This window comes from Mercenaria mercenaria, chromosome 7 (genome assembly GCF_021730395.1).
Source record: "Mercenaria mercenaria strain notata chromosome 7, MADL_Memer_1, whole genome shotgun sequence".
NCBI lineage: Eukaryota > Metazoa > Mollusca > Bivalvia > Venerida > Veneridae > Mercenaria > Mercenaria mercenaria.
Window position 1 is genome coordinate 8794490 of NC_069367.1, and position 21802 is coordinate 8816291.

Genomic DNA, 21802 nt, shown 5'->3' on the forward strand with positions numbered 1-21802 from the left:
TGAGTTCAAGGGAAGGACGATGTTTGAATTAACAAGTTCAAGCTAACAAAGTTTGACTGTTTATGTGTTTCCATAATGACTTGATAACAGGTCCTAGTTTGGTTATATTGGCCTGCAACCTTGGGTCAGTACAACAGATGTTGGACCTGTATCCGGATCATACCCGCCTGCTTAGCCCAGTAGGTAGAGCGTTGGTCAATGATCGCAGGGTCGTGAGTTCGGTCCTCGGGTGGGGCGTATGTTTTCGTGACTATTTGATAAACGCCATTGTGTCTGAAATCATTAGTCCTCCACCTCTGATTCATGTGGGGAAGTTGGCAGTTACTTGCGGAGAACAGGTTTGTACTGGTACAGAATCCAGGAACACTGGTTAGGTTAACTGCCCGCCGTTACATGACTGAAATACTGTTGCAAAATGGCGTTAAACCATAACAAATGTATCAGGATCATTATGAAATAATTACTTTTTAACATTTTGTAATAGTTTGCATCCAGGTAACCTTATATCAGTATATCAACATATACCAGTATATCATGCCTTTGTAGAATTCATATTTAGAAGACTTTTGATGAGCATTCATATAACCCTTAGTAGTATACATTAAGAAATGGTTAAATTTGCAGTTATTTTTCTACTAAATATGATGGGTTCATGATTTTTTTTTCTAAAAAGGTTGCTTAAATTTTCAAGTGCAGTAAAAAGACTTACACACTCCTTCATTTCTTATGCCCATTTTGGAAAAAATGGGCAGGCGACAGGTGTGTGCGTCTGTCCATCATATTTCTTGTCTGTAGCATAGCTTAAAAACTATTCCAGTTATCGACTTTAAACCTTGCATAAAGTAAGGTGACAATGAGACAGTTGGCAGACTGCATGAACCAGATTGGTACGTCATGGTCACAAATGGAGCCCCCCCCCCCCCCCCCCCCCCCACACCCACACAACCCACCCACCCATCACTACAGTCACATTACATCTCCCAACTTCCTCCAACACACACCCTCCAAAAAATTGTTAATTTACCTTCCTTTCTTCTATGTTCTAGAACTTCAGGCGCATATTGCCCCACTTTGCAGAGCTCTTGTTTATCATGCCATTGAATGGTCCATGTAAGCTTCTGGTCTCAGTTTTAATTTAGTTTCTGGAAAAGATTGTGTCTTAATGTGGAAAAGTCACGGCCACTGTAAACTGAAATTAATTTAAAATTACATTTTTAGCTATGAATCAAATTGTTCCCTGTTCTTTCATATCTACAAATTTCATATTGCTTTTAAAAAAATAGAAAGAAAAATGTCTGTTAATTTTTTTTTGATTAAATTGAATAAAGGTGTAATAGATCAAGTAGGCAATTATGTAGTAATTCTTCAAATTTCCCCCATTTTTTCCATCCGCTTCATTTGTCTGCCTTTCGCAGTAAATGTGCTGTATTTCTTGCTTTAAATTTAGTATTCCCACATTAAAATATTAAAAATATATATTACACATAGTACATAAATAGGACTTTTTATTACCAATTATTATACTGTAAAAATGGAAATAATTTTTTGCTTACAAAGATTATAACATTTTATATACATCAGCCTAACAGCTATAAATTATAAAAGTAGATTATTCATTAGATTATTGTATAGTAGTTAGAAGTTTTCTTTTTGCTTTTGTTTTCCTTAATTGTGTGTTTAGTGACGGAGGTTGTATTAAAAGACACACCCCAGGAGCCACCACAACAAGAAGGCGGCTGTCCCTGCTGATACCTGTCCACCCGTCCGTCTGTCTGCCTGTCTGCATGCCTTTTATCTGACTGAATGGACATTTTGTGTGTATATTGAAGTGCACAAAAACAACAACAATGTGATCTTATTGTGAAAATGCTTCCCGCCAAATAAAAGGAGTCAGCATATAGATATCATTTGACAATTTTAAGTTTACAAATGTGTTCATTATGTGAGCCGTGCCATGGGAAAACCAACATAGTGGGTATGCGACCAGCATGGATCCAGACCAGCCTGCGCATCCGCGCAGTCTGGTCAGGCTCCATGCTGTTCGCTAACAGTTTCTCCAATTCCAATAGGCTTTAAAAGCGAACAGCATGGAGCCTGACCAGACTGCGCGGATGCACAGGCTGGTCTGGATCCATGCTGGTCGCATACCCACTATGTTGGTTTTCCCATGGCACGGCTCATGTGCATTTCTGTACTCTGTGCCTTTACTGTGTACTTTGAATTTTGGTGGGTAGTATACACAATGCTTTGTATGTAGTCAAACCTTTGCCCTGTCTTTGTGTTTTACAGTGTCCGCAGGTGAAAGAAGATAACATATTTTATATGTTTTGTACAATATATTTTATCATGTTTATCATACAATTTTAGAGAGAAAAAAATGGATGTATTTGCGTAATTACTGCATATAATTAGCTTGCACTGGTATTGAAATTTTTAGAATATGGGATATAAATTGATTTAGAAGAATTAATTTAGCACATTCACTCCGCTCAATAGGGTTATTGCAGATCTATGGGTAACTGGGTCATGAGTTTACTCTCCGGCAAGGTGTATGTACTCCATGACTATTGGATAAAAGACTTTGTGTCCAAAGTCATGTCATCCTCCACCTCTAATTCCTGTGGGGAAGTTGACAGTTACTTGCGGAGAACAGGTAAGTTCTAGTACATGATCCAGAAACTGGTTAGGTTTACTGACTGCTGTTGCAGAACTGAACTACTTTTGGAAAATGGCACTTAGCCCAAAACACACACAAAACAATTTTCTTACAGTGTTTTTATTTATTTATTTTTTTTATTAGGAAGGTTTGACTATTTATGAAGAATGTGCATGTTATGGCAGAGTGTCTCACCCCAGATTTACTGCAGCACTGCACATCTCTTATTTGTATCTCTGGTGTGACATGCTCGGTTGTAAAAGTCTGATGTGGTTGTTACTTTTAACACTAGAAATGATCTGTTTTGTTACAAGCATTTTTATATAAAGTATATACTCGTCTATAAGACGATTCTCCTATAAGACAGGGTTGTTTTAGTCAATGACATTTATTCTTTTGTCAGAAGAGGCATCTCATCATGCACATTAGGTCTTGATTTTTAAGGAGAAAATCCTGGTCTTATAGGCGGGTAAATATGGTAATTCTTTGTTGATATTTGTTAACAATTTTAAGCTCCTTATTACCCTACTCCGGGTGGGGTATTATGTTTAAATACTACTTTCAAACATTTAGTTTAACATAACATGTTTTATAGGGAAAAGAATAGATTGGAAAAGAGTATTTTTTATGTTTTTATACTTACAATTAAGAAAGGTGGTTAAAATCAGGTGGCTTGCTGTTAATTAGTGCGAGTTTGACTAGTACTTGTGGTAATTAGTTTTTCTCATGTAAGCAGTCAATCCAGCTCACTTGGGAAAGGTCAAAGGTGCCCTCATTTGTCTGAAGAAATGCCTGAAGGTAAAAGACATCATGTCTGAAGTCATTCATTCTCTGCCTCTGATTCATGTGGGGAAGTTGATAGTAACTTTCGGAAATCACTTTGAGGTTGAGATATATGTTCAATTTTCCCAAGAAACAAAAAAAAAAAAATTTGTTTTATATTATGCTTAGTTGCATTAAATTACACATGTTGCAATAAATTGTAATCTCAGTGCAGGAAACAGATGCACAAAAATGAAAATAATGTCAGATGTGTGTACAAAGATACACACATTTAGTTCCATTTCACTTTATTGTTTGCAGTATAAAGTTAAGAAGGTAATGTTTGTTTGAATGGAGAAATGTGCTATAAAGAACAAAACATGACTACAGATGTCATCCTATTTTATGCGGAAAACTAGAAATTAATACAAAGTGCACAAATGTGTTGATGCGATATGAATTACATCTCACCAATAATTCCCAGTATTTCACCGAAAAGCATTGAATAACAGCTATTAGTATGCTAGGAATTGGATAAGAAGGGCATTATTGTATATCTAAAAAAAAACTGTTGATTGCTTATTGTGAACAGCATACTTTATTACATTATGTTTAGGCTGTTTAAATCAAAAGCTAATAAGGCTGTTTGTTGCATATTTTGTTTAAAATTTTAATGTTTCACTGTCATTTACCATTGCTTGAGTTGCTAGAGAACGATGTCGGATAAATTTTCATATTGTGTTCACTTTGTAGATAGCTTTTATTGTGAAATATTGAAAGTATTTTTTCACCATAGATGTCAACTGGGCATACAATCATTGTTTTTAGTGGCAGTGTAAATGAGCATGTTACTTTTAATTGTCTGATTTGTATTTTTTTGCTAACCTTAGCATAGAGTGCTGAAGGTGAGCTATTGTGACCACCATGTGTCGTTATACCTAATTTACATAAAGCATGGTCGGAATGAGTGTTGTAATGAAACCAAGGTCAGACGGATACTAGGTTACTTGGGAAAAGAACTAGGTCGGTGAGCGATACAGAGCCTACATGGCCTTCTTATTTGATAAATGAACAAAATTTAATAGTTAAAAAAAAAAGACAAAAGTGAATATAAAATGTACAAAATTGGTGACATAATGTACATAATGGTAAATGCTGGAAGGTCATCAAAACTATATTCCTGTTCTTAAAATTTAAACGATTAAATTCTTAAAAGATTTTGGCAGTCTCTGATTACATTGTCTTTTGTTCCCCTGACACACTTTGCAGGGGGTGGGGGGCCCCTTGCCAGAATGATTAAAGTTGTCGACTCTGAATCACTCGCGTCTTACTGACGTCGGTTCAGAATCTCATTTGGGGTGTTGAATTCTTCATGTAAGGAAGCCATTCAGTGTGAATTTAAAATGTTACTGGTTTCTTTCCAGTTGTGTATTCATACCTGTCTTCCTCCACCACCATCAAAAGCTGGTGGAAAATTAGTCATTAATTATGTCTCCCACACAACTGTGCTGGAAGACATATTGATTTACTCCTCTGTGTGTGTGTCCATCCGTCTGTCACAAATCTTGTCCACACAAGTCAAACATTTCTCATCCGATCTTCACCAATCTGGAACAAAATGTGTTTGCTAATAAGTCCACAGCCAAGTTCCATTACCAGACAAATAGGCCCAGGCACCCACTTTGGAATTATGGTCCTTGAATTACTGATAGGCCGTTTACACCAAAACTTACTCCAAAACTATCAAAGGTATATTTTCTGTAAGTAGTATATGAAGACAGACTTACTATTCAGATGATTAGGCAAGTGTGGAAGACGTGCGCTTTTCTCAAAAGCAGCTCTAGTTTTGCCATTGTGACGCAAAGACTAAACAAAAAATATTTTAGTTTTAAATGAAACTGTAATATGTATTAACAGAAAGAACAGAACATCAAGAAGGCAAAGTTTTTACGTTCCTGAAAATCTGCCATTCATATCACATGGCAAACTTGTATGGTAGGGTTTATTTTTTACACCACCCCCTGCATACCCCTGATAATGAGAATTCTTAAATTAAGTGTCCTGTTTACCTGGATATTGTCTTTAAAACTTTTAAAAAAACATGAACTCATTTACACAATCAGTAACAAATTTTACAAAATTGAGACCTGATTACCTAGCATTTATTATTTATCAATTAATTGATAAGGGTTTAAAATAGATGTATGTAGCCTGTTTGTGTGTTAATATAATTTAATCATTACTCTAAAGAATGTTATTAGACCAATACATTAAACACTACATACTTAGTTTATGTTTAACTTGGTTAGTGATAGGGGTTTTTAACTTGCATAAAATGTGGGTAATTTATTATATTAGAGAGAATGACATATATATATATTTCTGTTTTTTTTTCTACTTTTGTCTGTTAAGGTCAGAGGCTAATGCCACATCTACCCTGAAACCTTTTGACACAATTTTAACAAAATTTATGCTTTACCAGATTTCAAATTTTGCTCTCGAAGAGAAAAATATGGGAACAGTTTTTCATATCTTTTTTTGGTTAAGACAGTTTTAATTTTATTTTTGAGATATTTTGTTTCTGGCATGCATTTTATTGATGTACCGTATTTACCCATTTATTAGATGTTTTAAAAATTAACTCTCTTAATTATGTCTCCCACCACACAGTTGTGTGGGAGACAAAATTGATTTACTCCTGTCTGTGTGTCTGTCTGTCACAAAACTTGTCCGCACTCTTAAGTCGAACATTTCTCATCCGATCTTCACCAGACTTGAACAAAATGTGTTTGCCAATGTTCTCATCCAAGTTCAATAACTAGCCAAATCAGCACAGGCACTTCGGAATTATGGCCCTTGAAACTTGTTTTTGATAATCAAAGCACTTAAATTCTCTTAAGGCAGTATAGGTCTTGGTGCATGGTTGACTCATATACTACTATTCAGATGATTTGGCAATTGTGGGAGACATGCGCTTTTCTCAAAAGCAGCTCTAGTTATTTCAAAAATGGCTCTTGTCAATAACATAGACTTGCTTACTATATGAGGCAACACATTAGGTCTGACTTTTAATGCGGGAATCATCGTCTTGTAGGCGAGTAAATACGGTAATGTAAAAGTATGTTGTAGGCCTCTGTACATATACGCATGTCATATATTAAATGATACATATTATTTATTTTTTCACCTTTTGAGTCTTATATTCACTTTTAGTTGCTGCAAAATGAAAACATTTGTTTTAATTTATATTTATAGAGAATCTGCGATATTAGCTTCGTATGAAGAAATATGCAGGAGTTCCACAAAAGAATTAGTGCGAATTTCTGAATGTAAAGCTTTTAAATAATCTTTTTATGCCCCCGAAGGGAGGCATATAGTTTTTGAACCGTCTGTCGGTCTGTCGGTCTGTCAGTCGGTCTGTCAGTCTGTCCGCAATTTTCGTGTCCGGTCCATATCTTTGTCATCGATGGATGGATTTTCAAATAACTTGGCATGAATGTGTACCACAGTAAGATGACATGTCTTGCGCAAGACCCAGGCCCGTAGCTCAAAGGTCAAGGTCACACTTAGACATTAAAGGATAGTGCATTGATGGGCGTGTCCGGTCCATATCTTTGTCATCGATGGATGGATTTTCAAGTAACTTGGCATGAATGTGTACCACAGTAAGACAACATGTCGCGCGCAAGACCCAGGTCCGTAGCTCAAAGGTCAAGGTGACACTTAGACGTTAAAGGATAGTGCATTGATGGGCGTGTCCAGTCCATATCTTTGTCATCAATGGATGGATTTTCAAATAACTTGGCATGAATGTGTACCACAGTAAGACGACGTGTCACACGCAAGACCCAGGTCCGTAGCTCAAAGGTCAAGGTCACACTTAGACATAAAAGATCATTTTTCATGATAGTGCATTGATGGGCGTGTCCGGTCCATATCATTGTCATTCATGCATGGATTTTAAAATAACTACGCATGAATGTGTGACACAGTTAGATGACGTGTCGCGCGCAAGACCCAGCTCCGTAGGTCAAAGGTCCTAAACTCTAACATCGGCCATAACTGTTCATTCAAAGTGCCATCGGGGGCATGTGTCATCCTATGGAGACAGCTCTTGTTATTGCATATGTTTCTACTCTTATTTAGATTATATAAATGATAGAAAGTTGTTCTGTCGCCTTCATAGAATTGAAAATATCCTTGTTGATGAAATTTTAATGCTAAAGTACACATTTAAAGAACGTCACAAATGACGTCTGAGAGCCAATATGAAATTCAGATATCAGCATGGAAAGATATAGACATGTTATTACCAGCATTGTCCAAGTTGGTAATTTTTAGTATAATACTAAAAAAGTGAACCCCTAATCATTAACAGAAATTTCTGTTTGATAACATATTCTCAGTGTTCACTGTATACTATTTTTGTCATTTCTTGGTTTGTTATGGAAAGAGGCTGTTTGCTGAAATCAGTTTGGGAGTTTATGTAATTGCTCAGAAATTGCTGAGTGCCATCGCCTTAAATAATACAATCTGACTAAAGTACTTGATCTTCTAAACGAAGATCTGAGAACGGCCTATTCACATTCGTCTTCTGTATATTTTGGATTTCCATTATTGCTATTTTTATGTTATCCAATCAGACGACTTGTTCGATTGTCAAAGGATAAGAAAAATATGCGGTTATTCCAGGACTCGAACCCGGGACCCCTCGCTTATAAAGCAAGTGGCCTACCGACTGAGCTAACCGGCTATCTAATACATTACGACATAAGAATTGTAAATATCAAAAGTCAATGCTACATGTAGATTTGCAAGATGTTGTAAGCTAGGCTCTGATTGGCTAGCGAAAGACCCGTCAGAACGAGGCAATGAATAGGTCGTTTTCAGATCCTATGCGTAGCGTAATAGGATATGTACTTTAGTCAGATTGTTAAATAATGTTAAGTTTTTTTTTTCTATTTTTCTCATCAGATGTTTGTTGTGTGACTAACACTGCTGAGTACCACAGACCAAACAAGTGTATAATTATGTGGAACTTAATACTGCCTAGGACCTCTGTAGCCAAGTGGTTAAGGCCACTGGCTTCGAATCACTTGCTTCTCTCCACTATGGGTTCAAAATGATTGAGGGATAGAGTTCTTTCATGTGAGGAAGTCATCCAGCTGGCTTACTTCAGGTCATTGTATCTACCAAGGTGTCTGTCCGTGCCTGAAAGTATGGTTGGAGCTGCGCTTCAAAAAAGTTCAAATAAAACTGAGCACATGCCTCTTTAAGTTTTTAACAGATTGTCTTTATGAATATGATCAGTGAAGTCACAAATATACCTCTGTATATTTAATGTTACTGTAGATTCTGTAATATTCATGATCATTTTATTTTTGCTAATATTGACAAACAGAGTGACACACAAATTCAGAACACATGTGAATGCTAAGAATTTTAACTGCAAAAGTACAATTGAGAATGTGAATTCTTACCAACACAGATGAGCTTGTTGTCTTTCAAAAACACAAAACAAAAGTGGCATGAAATTTAACCAATGTATAGTATAAAATGGGAATGAGTACATTAGTTAAAACACACTATCCACCTTCATCTACAACATGACCCCATTTGCGCATGCCCTTGTCATCAAATATGACAGCTTTTTAGTTGTGACAAGTTTTTGAATTAGCAACTCAAATTTTAACGGGAAAGGTCCTAATTCACAGGTACATATTTTTCTAAAACAACTGTAAGCAAAAAAGTGGCAGACTTATTTGTCTTTTAGAATCCAGAGAATTCTTAAGCCATATACTGTATTTTAGGTATTCAAGTGACTAGGACATGTCTGAATTAAAGGACTGTTATTGCTTTGACTGTTTGATTAAAAGTCAAAAGTAGGAGCAGGTCTCCATGACTATTGATTGCTTGTTTCATCCATGCTCTTGCTTTCTTTCAGACATAAAACTTATGTAGTATAAATTGCAGACAGATTTTGAAATTAAAAGTAAAGTGGTAACATGCCTAGATAGAATATTAGGTAGTTTTTATGCTACTCTTTTAAAACACGATTTTAAATTTTGAGATTGTTTGCTAAACTATAAAGAACTTGGATTTAAAAGGAAATATGTGAGAATTTTGCTAGGATTCATTTTTGCTAAACTATAAAATCAAGGTAATAAAAGAACTTGGATTAAAAAGGGAAATGTGTGTGAATTTTCAAAAATGTTTGCTAGCATTCATTTTATTTAACTTCCTGAAAACAGAAAATTGAAAGAATAAGAATTTAACCTCCAATAATAGACTTGAAAACAAAATACTACAATTTCAGTAAGATTTTAGATGAAAATAATTTAGAATTATCAAATGCAGAAACTGTACAGTTTTCATGTACTTATGTACATAGCATATTTGCTCTTTTACTGCATTTTCTCTCATTGATGAGCGATAGTAGAAGCCATATCTTAAGCAAATATGGAAATGCTTATAAAAGGCAGTTGTTACTGTTTTATTAATTACGTGGGATTATGTATAATTAAGGGATATTTGCTTTCAAGAGCTGCATGTTTTTGTTAGTTATAATGCTTTCATGTAAATATAATTGTACATATATGCAGTAAAAACTAAATAAATGTGTGAAATACCATGTATTATTTCTTGCTGTTTTTCCAGTAGTAAAGCAAATGCACAATATTTATTTCAAAATATGCGTTATATACAAATATGTATTATTGTCTTGGGATTGGGGTGTAAGCTAAAAGCTTGTACTGAAATCTTCAGTGTCTGCTGTTATAATCAGAAAGCAGTATGGTAAACGATCATTTGCAAAGGTTGCCACGTTACTAGACAGTCATTTTGACCAGAAAAGGAAACGATATTTCTGTCTATTTAAGACAGTTTACTTGGACAAAATATGTTGTTTTCTTCCTGCGCTGACTCGTGTGTAAGTTGGCACTTACTGTGACCTTTGTGTTGCCGTTTTAGAGAAAGAGGGTCTGCTAGTTATATGCAGAAATACTTGCAAACACTATAGAATGCACGCATGCGTCTAAGAGATTTATTTGTCAAAACTGAATGAGTGTATGAGTTTGAACAACCCTTCATGTCAGTTCAAATACTGAATAAAAAAAATTAGCACATCTATATCCACATTAAATCCTTAACTAGATTCCTTAGATATAGAATTACGACCAAAAGAACAACACATGGAACCTATAGAGAATGACGGAGGATGCAGTTGTTAGGAGACGTGGGACATTTCTAATCATATTCCGAGATTAGACATTTCTTTCGATTCATCTACTGATATGCCATAGAAATCCATTTGACAAATCACGAGGCCATGCAGAGAAAATGCAATATTAAGTCTGAAGGGAATCTAAACGAGTGTACGCGGGACTGTGTCGCAAATGAACCTAGTTTCTCCATGAGAATTTCACTATTTATGGTAGTGTATAAATGTATCAGTTCTGGCAATAACACGGTGTGCTGTCAATCATTTCACTTGAGTATGTTCCTGCAGTAAAACAGTTTCGGAAATGTTTTTATTGTTTGATAAGTATAGGTTATTGATCATTAATTTTGATAGAAACCTAATGAAATTGTAAGTGTTGCAGTTACGTTGCGTAGCGGAGTGAAACCAAAACTATTCCATTAGATGGACAGTAATTGATTTATAACAGGTTACCTATTTATAATTTACAAGTAAAACAGTATGTAACTGTTGGCAACCAGCATATGTACTTAACGACTTAATTGATTCACTAATATGTCCCGTGTAGCCTAGTATAAAAAAAAACAGATCGGTGAGTCAAAATTTTGAAAATCTCTTGTTGCTAATTGATGTTCAGACTAGTTAGCCAAAACTTTTTGAAGTCTCGTTGCACGTTTGGATTTAACATGTGCTCTACAATTACTCTTCCTCATGGCAAATAGGGCACGGATGTTCGAAACTTTACCCGCCTGTTAAACTAACGGCCGGTTAAATTTTAATTCAAAATACAAGACTTGATGGGAAACGATAGTATGGTGTTTTGTTTTAATTGTAAAGATTTTTCAGTGTTCATAATTCTAACCTCATACATTTTTTTTCTTCTCAGTCTTCTGAAATGTCGAAAAATAACCAGCTTAATCGCCTGTTAATGTTCCGGAGAGCTGGGCCCAGAGCTTATATTGTAATATGCATTTGTGATACATTTATTGTGTTTTTACTGGCTACCATTTTAGAATGATTTAATTTGCTTAACGTTGTCATTCATCAATTTTATAGTTATGAATGATTATGTGAAAGTCGTTTATAAGATCTTTGAATGATTGTTGACAAAAAACACAGGTTGAAGTAACGTACCTAGGATACAGTACGGGTTCACGAGCCATATACACTGTATTAGATATATCACTTCAGTAATATTTCCTGAAAAAAATGCCAAAAGGTCTTGAGAATCTTTGTTCAATAGTTAAACAGTAAATCTGTAAGAAACTATGTAGGATTGAACCTAGTTCACAGTCTTGTTAGTTTGCATTTAGCCTGTTCTGACCGCTTGTAACGCAATTTTTAACCAGCACGGTGTACTTGATGTTTTAAGGTTAAAGACTTTTATGCCTTAATTCTGAGAGAAAACTACCGCTTTTTATGTCGTTGCTCGCTTGTTGTGCGTTTGCAACTGGACTTCGAAGTAAGATTTTTCTTAACGATTATTTACTTCTACAAAAGACGGTCAGTCATTGATAAGTATTTGTTTTTTTAATAAATGCGGGCCTTGAAACAACGTACATATCAGAATGCTGTTTTCGACCATGCTAATGGCCTTTGTCAGAGGGACAAAAAATCTAAAATGACTTTTTGGCATTTTTTCACAGAAAACATTATCATTTGATATATTTAAGTGCATATGGCTCATGGACCCATTCTGTGTCATAGAAACGTTACTTCCACTTGTGGCAAAATATGGGTTACCGTTTTAGTTGGTATATCTAGCGTTTTTACGAGTTCACTTTTGACTGGACGTATATTAGTTTATTGTTTTACTTGACATGTTTTTGTCAGCCTTGTCCATAAAAAATATTTCCAAATTGTGTACCTTCAGATATTTTATTAGTTCTTTTGATATAGATATATAAATACCTCATTATGACTGTTAATCAATGTAAAAGTGGGAGATAATTAGTGGTACATAATTATGTAGCAACATGGTATAATTGTAGGTTATGTTCACAGAATGTATATGTACATGTACATTTAGTTTCACTCCAAAGCCTTACAGATGGTCTTAAAACTCTTACATAATTCTGTTTCGAACAATGTTCATACAAAAAAATATGTACCTTCGCAGATTTTTATACGTAGGTTTAATGACGATCTTATCGTATTTGTAACTATTTTGCAGTTGGTTGATATTTTTCAGTCTTTTAGCGTACATGACCCTGTTAGTTCGTATTAAATTGATGGCTTGATTAGTTTCGTATTATGACTTTTAAAAATCATTAGTTTCGTATTAGTTCCAAAATCATTGCCACCCAATGCGAAAAAGGATTGGTTGTTGATTCTGTCAATAATTTCTCAGTTTAAAACTATCAAGTTAAGATTTAACAATTGAAAGACCAGTTGTAAGGTCAGTCATTCTTTACACACAGGTTTGATTAGAAAATAATTATGAGAAGAACACTATTTAATCGCTTTCTAAAACATATATACCAGGATTGTCTTGTGCTGTCATACCCGTATAAGGATGAAATCCGCAAACATATTTGCCACACCATATGTAATTGTGTTGCTTAAAGGACCACACATATTTTGTTTTTACCCATCATATTTTATGTTTACACTTTGTGGTGAAACCATTGTCAAAACCATAGAATAATTATTGTAATTCATATTATTTTTCATTTCATGCAAACCTCACTTAACTTATTACGATAAACAAACAAGGCTATGGTAACAAGATCCTGTTCATAGTTGAGGTGCTGGCGGTTTTTGCTTTTATGCTCTGTCTGTTGTGCGTGCTTGGTCTATATACATGTATAACCAAATACGTTCTTCGTTCTTGGTTACGCAGTGAGACAGAATAACACAATACTATGAATCGAGATGTTTTATCCAATAGTGGAACGCTTTTTGACTACTTTTAAAATCGTTTAACGACGTCAATTCGCTTGGCTCATGACCAACAGGTTTAACACCATAGAATCTTGGAGATGTGTTTATTCTTTAGTAAAGCTGCACATAATTAGGGAAATAACACCATTTGTTTTACGTCTGCGAGATAGAATATTTTGTTGCCTTTTAATGTGAAAACTACATGTCATATATATACAATGTAATATGTTTTACTTACTAATTTATGAAAATAAATGTGATAAATGATATGTTTTAATTGTGGTTTCACTGTTCTTGGTGTTTCCAAGATCTGATCACTTATAAAACTTATTCAAAATAATCAACGTGAAATAGTCATTCCAGCGAAGAGCGAAATTACTGCTGTATTGAGCATATTAAGCCTCTTAAACGACATTTTAATGGCTGAACAGAAAACTGTTATAACTCTATTATTTGATACGAGTAACGACAGATTTCCGTTCCACTCTCGATTTGAGGATCTAAAAATATCCTCCGCAATAAAGATTTCGCTAGTTGCAAATTTGTGTGTCCTCTGAGTCGGAGTGTGGTTTAATCGACTCATTGGGTAATGCTGACATCCGTCAACATGTGCAGTCCAAATTGCTAGAATATGAAATTACCACGGTAGTTCTGGATACGAGTACATAAGCAACTGGCACCAGACCAGAAAGAAAATGTCATTACACATCGAAAATATAAAAAAATCTGGTTTTGAATTTAGTCCTGAGAAAAATACAAATTATTGAAAAGGCAGCCAAACAAAGGCAATGAAGGTCATCGTATGCATATAAATTCTGGAAACCGCGGTATCTACAAGTTCAGAAGATAGGGTTGTCTTTTGTCCCTCTCAAATTTAACGCAATATATCCCCACCAGGACTCAGGATACGTGTAAGGTTTCTCCATGTACTCCTCTGCAGCTTTTCTGTCATGCGGAATCCACTCCTTACTGGGTTTCAAACTGGTCTTCAAGCGCTGGGAAAATATCAAACAAATACAAGTACGTGCATTAGGCGCATGTAATGAGTGCCACACAATGTTATTGTGTAGGAGAAGTCGTCTTTAGAAACTGAAATGTAATTTCTTTCGAGCAAGTATTAACCTTTACCCTGCTAAAGGGGGGGGGGGGGGGGGGGGGGGGGGTCCCAGTTAGGTGTCTGCGCAAAATGTTTTTTGATTTTATTTATACTTTGTGGTAATATACCTACATGTATTAAGTTTCATTAACAAGTGTTACTGTTACCAGTTTTGACTTACTTTTATAGATATTCACATTTAAAGTTGGTGGGGTAATCTGACATGTGACCAGCCAGGAACACAATTTCTGTTATTTTTTTAAAAATGGTTCAAACCTTTTACCTGAAACTTTCATGATAAAATAACTATGCAATGGACATTCACACAATATATTGCATTTTAAATTGTACTGAATACATTTTTCATCACAGAGCCACAAAGTGGTCTAATCAAATTTACTGATTTTCAATGGACGAACTTTACCAAAAAGCTAAAACATTTTTTATTAGTTGAGATATTAAGGTGTTATTTTCAGCAGATATTGTAAACTAAATAAACATTAAAATGACAGTATATCAGTATACTCTGATTAATATTGGAAGAGTGGTACACTCTCAAACTGGGAAAAAGTGGGTGGGGTAAATAAATATTCGAAGCAACACTACAAAAAGTGTGCAGTTGTTACGAAATGACCTCAGATTGTCTATTACTATCTTAATTGTGCCCCCCATGAGTGGTGGGGGCATATAGATTTGCTCTTGTCCGTGCGTCCATCCGTCCGTGCGTCCGTCCGAAGTTCGTGACGCGCCTAGCTCAAAAAGTATTTGATATAAATTGATGAAACCTTGCAAGAGTCTTTATCATGATATGAACTTGCGCACTTTCTATTTTACGTCTGACTCCGCCCCCGAATTTTAGAGTTACTGCCCCTGAAATAGTAAAAAATGCACATTTTCACCTTGTGACACGCCTATCCCAAAAAGTATTTGATATAAATTGATGAAATCTTGCATGAGTCTTTATAATGATATGAACTTGCAAACCTCCTATTTTTCGTTTGGCTCCGCCCCCTAATTCTAGAGTTATGGCCCCTGAAATAGTAAAAAATGCACATTTTCACCTTGTGACACGCCTAGCTCAAAAAGTACTTGATATAGATTCACGAAACCTTGCCTTAGTCTTAATCATAATATGAATTTGCGCATCTCCTATTTTTAATCTGGGTCCGCGCCCTATTTCTAGAGTAATGGCCCCTGAAATAGTCAAAAATGCACATTTTCACCTTGTGACACGCCTAGCTCAAAAAGTATTTGATATAAATTGATGAGTGTTTATCATGATATGAACTTGCGCACCTACTATTTTTTATCTGGGTCTGCCCCCTATTTCCAGAGTTATGGCCCCTGAAATAGTAAAAAAAAATCACACCCTGTGTCCTACAGACACATTCTAGTTTTATTAAATACAGACTTGGTTGATAAATTTTAACAAAACGTTTTTCTCTTTAATAAGACTTTATACATGTGTGCCAAGGAAAAATCTATGCAGAAAAAGCTTTCCTCAAAATATACTGCCTCAGGCAAAACCTTTTGTTAAATACTTTGAGCTTTCAGGGTTAATTTGGTTTGTCTAAATGTCATGTTTAAGGTCCATGCTTTTTCCATGACACACATGTATAAAGTGGGAATTTTTTTTGTTAAAATTTATCAATCAATGCTGTATTTAATAAAATTAAGATAGTGATAGACAATATGAGGCCATTGCTTAACAACTCCACAATTTTTGTAGTGTTGCTTCGAATATTTATTTACCCCACCCACTTTTTCCCAGTTTGAGAGTGTACCACTCTTCCAATATTAATCAGAGTATACTGATATACTGTCATTTTAATGTTTATCTAGTTTATAATATCTGCTGAAAATAACACCTTAATATCTCAACTAATGAAAAATGTTTTAGCTTTTTGGTAAAGTTCGTCCATTGAAAATCAGTAAATTTGATTAGACCACTTTGTGGCTCTGTGATGAAAAATGTATTCAGTACAATTTAAAATGCGACATATTGTGTGAATGCCAATTGCATAGTTATTTTATCATAAAAGTTTCAGGTAAAAGGTTTGAACCATTTTAAAAAAAATAACAGAAATTGTGTTCCTGGCTGGTCACATGTCAGATTACCCCACCCACTTTAAATGTGAATATATATAAAAGTAGGTCAAAACTGGTAACAGTAACACTTGTTAATGAAACTTAATACATGTAGGTATATTACCACAAAGTATAAATAAAATCAAAAAACATTTTGCGCAGACACCTAACTGGGACCCCCCCCTTTCTAAAATGGACTGGTCCATCATTCAATTTTGGAAGTACCATTTATTATTCAAAGGGGTTTTCATTGAAAATTTACTAACTGAATAGCGAAGTGTGCAGACCATGAGCATTGGTCTGCACTGGTCGCAAAGTCAAAACTATTTGCCGCTAGCAGGCTAAACGTTAAAATACTGAAAACATATTCTGAATTTCAAATACTAAAGTAAATGTTTATCTTACATTATCAAAGAATTTCAGGAAAATGAAATAAAGAAATATTGCATGATTGTGATACAAACTTGATTGGAGACAAGCTTTGTTACCTGCATAAAGTGACCTTTACTCCTTAATAAAGTTACTATAGCTGCCAAGAAAACTGCTGTAATCGGTAATATTCCAATGAAGGACCCTGTCGCTATTGTACCAGCGCTGTAATTGTAACCATACTTTGGCGTTGTATACTGTGCCAGGACAACAATGAAGACAATCTGAAAATTTAATGAATTTTCGATTACTTTCTGTTATGGATGTTGACCTTTTAGCAGTTTTACCAAACGTAAAGATGCTACGTCTTTCGTCACTGGTTAGAAATTTACTGCTCTCTATTTTCATTGGTTTCTGTTTCTGATTCAAAACTTTCTTAAACATTTATTATCCAATCATGAATGCATACATACTGCACCTCTAAAAGGCCAGTGCAACAAGCCTCGACCTTTTATTTGATACTTAGTGATTTATTACTGTTTTTTAATTCATGTTTATAAGTACATCCATATAAGTTCATTAGTCAACATAAATTTCTTGGTTGTTTTCATCCAACATTCATCAGACCGTCTGAATCATTCAGGTGTCCTTATATATTTATATCCGTCCGTCTGACCGTCTGATAATTACTGACCGCCAATATGAGGTTATTCTAAGAACCTAGGGCCACTATAACATTTTGATACAAATCGTGGTTTGAAACATTCAAAAGATTATTATCAATGCAAAATGCTGAAAACATAAACTGATAAAAAAGGCAGCAAAAATTCATTGATGACTCAAAGGAATAAATTTAGGTCCTTGACAAAATAAAAGATTAGTATTTAGGCTTCGACCATATATAAACAATTTCCCCGTTTCCCCTTAATGCATGCATGCAATTTTCTAACTTTTCTAACAATGTGTGAACTGATATTATCAGTCGAACTGTGCTAACACATGCAGTAAGCATCATTAATTTTGTTTAATTTTGTTAAAGATATGATGGCCAATTATGTGCACTGCTGATAAACCTGTACTTGTGGGAAGTTTAAATAACATCTGAATAGGCTGGATCCTGCGTATGTTTTATCGATGACTTAATTATAAATAAACACACGCAAATGGCCCTAATATATATAGATAAGATGTCGTGCGCGCGAGATAAGATGTCGAGCGCTCGAGATAATATGTCGAGCGCACGAGATAAGATGTCGAGCGCTCGTGATAAGATGTCAAACGCTCGTGATAAGATGTCGTGCGCACGAGATAAGATTGGTCTGTAAGCTCCCCAACTGTACTTAAAGTAAGAGTTATTAGTACGAATTAAAACTCCCCAAGTCTACTTACAATCAGAGATATTAGTATGAATATTGGTATAGAAAAACTCCTCACATGTACTTACAATAAGAGATATTGGTATGAAAACTCCCCACATTACACGTAACATAACACAAACTTTCCTGCCAGTCATTATCTCTATATCTTTAGCAAATCTGTCAGTACCTGTGATGAAGGAACAAATATATTTATAGATTTGCATTGTTCGATATTCAGTCATACCGCAACAATTTAGGTTGTATTGCGATTTTTAATGATGGACAAACTGATAGTGACACAATGTGCACCTAATCCAGGCACTTTGTACACCTTGGTAGAACCGCCGACCATCCGCTAGCTATATGGGCAGTTTCTTCACATATCCAGCCTTCAACCCAATTGAGTTTCGGATCCACACAGGTGGGAGTTACTGATTCGGAAACATAGCAAATTGTGGCAATACACAATACATATACAATACTGATCATATTAAACAGACAAAATATCTATAGACACCTTACAATGTGATCTAATAAAACATTCACAATTTAGATGAGCTAAAATACACAACTTTTCATTGGTTATATTGGACCTGTTTATTTTACGGATATTTAAAAAACCCAACAACATCTGACAAGAATATTCAATAAAACACATTTTTTATGAAAAGATCTAACACAAGTAATACTAGAAAACATATACATGTATAGGCAATATGCAACAATTTAATAGCATGTAATCAGATTTCAAATCGACCATTCCCGGATTTTGCTCTGTTATATGTTCAATATCCGTGTCAACTTGTAAAAAGCATATACATGTACACGATATATACAAATTTATGCAATAAAATGAAAATTGTTTTACATGTGACACAGGTGAGAAATCAAAGGACGGTTGTCCTGAAAAGTGAGATAAATTACAGTGATAATGTTCCAGGTGGAGTTTAAACTTGCGCCCTGAAAAATGAATTACAATGTAGATCTTCGGTCACTAGGCTACGGCTTCAGTCGAAGGGAATAAAAGGGAGGATTTCATTGCAGAGCCTGTCCTTAAACATACCGTATATCCAACAGAGACCAATGCATTCGAAGAGGGAACCAACAAGAAGCCCAAATGTGGAGAAATACCAGTCTGCTAGTTGGAAAAGATAGATACTGCCCTGTAAATAATGAATATTGTTTTAAAATATGTCTTTCTACTTACGAAAGAATTATATTACACCAGTGGTATTTTTTTTGCCAAAGACTGTTTCCATGGCGATTCTCCACTGTGTTCTTTCATCTGTTAGTTTTGTTCTCTTTGCCAATCTATTTTACATTGTCAACATATTTTATGTAAATTTTATTAATGTACACACCATTACATACACTGACGTAGTGTTTCTTTCAGTGTAAAAGGGTCTAATGTTAACTTTAATCAGTACCTGCAAGGTAATTTTCAAGTCAGCTTATGCTGACAGTTGAATTTTTTATTCTATTAAGGAAACTTATTCGAAAAGTAGATGTTTCAATGTTTTATTAACCAAGGATAACCCTTCACTTTACTCGATTAATATAAACACATTATTTGATCTTCTAATATGACAAGGGAACAACAATATTTTGTTGACGTCACGTCGACGTTGTATTTAGCGCCATGTACACATCGAGAAAGAGCGCTTCCAAATTTGATCAAATTTTTTACGTACAAACATGTTTAAAACGAAATGTCACATTGTACAACAGTCTTAGTTATTTTACACATCCAGTTGGTTATTCGTTTTGCAGAATAATTCGACATTATTTGAACTCTAATTGAACTATTCCGCAAGACATATTATTATTTCCGGTCAAGGCGTGTATGAACAAAGGAGCGCAACGATCTACGAGTTGATGCCATACATACGCTACACTCTCATGAAATTATTACGCTCGACGTATAACCGCCCATCTGGTATAAATAATGAAAAACACGGTTTTGCTATAAAATATTTCTTAATTGGTGTGCAAGTAAAGGGCCATAACAAGAATTATATTTAAAAAAAATACTTATACATAAAAGATAGGTATCTTGCCACACATATAAAATAAAAGCGTGTACATTATTTTGCCAGGTTCTCCCAAATGACCAATAGATATATTTACATTCATCGTTAGTGGAATGCCAAAGACAAAATAAGCGAGACCTACAGACACACTGACCAATGTGCGTTTAGATATAAGCTGGCGTGGAAAAAAGTCAACAATTGCGCTTGTTACTGTCTCGAACAATCCAAACTGAAAATAAATAGAGCATGTATTAGACCGAGAACAAATGTCATGTGTTTCGGAGATTTTTGAATATACACAAAAGTCCATTTTTCTTCGTGATGGTACACACTCAAAGTTTTTATATGTCATAATGTTTTTGTAGTAAGCTGAAAACACTAACTTAGATAGTTTGAAATCATTTACTTGAAAGGGCCTACGGGAAATTGCACATTTCATTACCTTACATCAAAGCGAATATGCCATTATTTTGGTTGGTTGCGTTCTATGCTTCCAAAAAGTAGTGATCTTTCCAAATCTATTTTATTAAAATATTATACTTCTGTGCTCTTCTAAAGGAAAGTCATCGATGCATAGAAGGCGTGGACGGTAGCATGCGTTTAATTTTTGACGTTCTACTGCACAAGACGATAGATGATTTATAAGCATTATTGAATGAATTGTGTTTACTTACCAAACTGTCAAACGCCACGGTTACCAATATGATGAAGAACAATACACACCAAAGTTGAGGAAGTGGCATTTGACTCAAAGCCGTTGGGAATACCACAAACACCAAACCTGGACCTGAAACATATAGAAAACATCAGTACAATATTTCATATAAAATGGCCGCCAATTTTAATTTGCCACCGACAATAATTGGCAAAAACGTCAAGTACTTCTAGAAAGGCTTTGAACTTAAAAATCGCACTGAATGATAGCCCATATCTACCTTTTAGCAGCCAAAAAACTTTCATCATTCTAATCTTATTATTTCAATAAATATTGCTATTACAATATTCTGTTTCCCATGGGAAATGGCCGATTTCCTATGGGAAACGGTCATTTCCCATGGGAAAATTGCTTTCCCATGGGACGGTGTTTTCCCATGGGAAACATTTGGCAAATCTTTCCCATCGGAATTTCCCATGGGAAAACCTTATTTTTTATTTTCATATAAACTATTAGAAAAACATCATAGCTGTTTTATAAAAATACTTATATGGCACTGGCTAGTTCATTTGTTTAAATAAAAGATAATTTAGATTTCCCATGGGAAAGAATTCCTTTGGGAATCCCATAGAAATTGTTCCCTTGGGAAAAGTTTCCCATGGGAATACTTTCCTGTAGGAAACTGTCCCAAGGGAAGCGTTCCCATG

At 34.9% G+C, this 21802-nt stretch overlaps 2 protein-coding genes across 5 annotated transcripts in view; one reads left to right on the plus strand and one right to left on the minus strand.

Annotated features, from left to right (window-relative positions):
• LOC123555017 (ras-related protein Rab6) overlaps window positions 1–13768 on the plus strand; it is a 30979-nt gene extending 17211 nt beyond the window's left edge. The window contains exon 8 of one of the 2 annotated variants that reach the window (XM_045345532.2): window positions 10580–13768. In XM_045345532.2, the coding sequence (XP_045201467.1) occupies window positions 10580–10647 (68 nt within the window). In that variant the 3' untranslated portion in view covers window positions 10648–13768. Of the gene's footprint in view, window positions 1–1681; window positions 10050–10579 lie in introns of those variants that run through there. The other variant, XM_045345531.2, reaches the window with a different exon arrangement.
• A 145-nt stretch (window positions 13769–13913) lies between these two features.
• LOC123555016 (sodium- and chloride-dependent betaine transporter-like) overlaps window positions 13914–21802 on the minus strand; it is a 57769-nt gene continuing 49880 nt past the window's right edge. For all 3 annotated transcript variants that reach the window (XM_053547501.1, XM_045345527.2, XM_045345525.2), the window contains 6 exons: window positions 21115–21227; window positions 20538–20669; window positions 19474–19573; window positions 18497–18597; window positions 17172–17336; window positions 13914–14494 (listed from right to left, as the gene is read on the minus strand). In XM_053547501.1, the coding sequence (XP_053403476.1) occupies window positions 14339–14494; window positions 17172–17336; window positions 18497–18597; window positions 19474–19573; window positions 20538–20669; window positions 21115–21227 (767 nt within the window). In that variant the 3' untranslated portion in view covers window positions 13914–14338. The remainder of the gene's footprint in view (window positions 14495–17171; window positions 17337–18496; window positions 18598–19473; window positions 19574–20537; window positions 20670–21114; window positions 21228–21802) is intronic.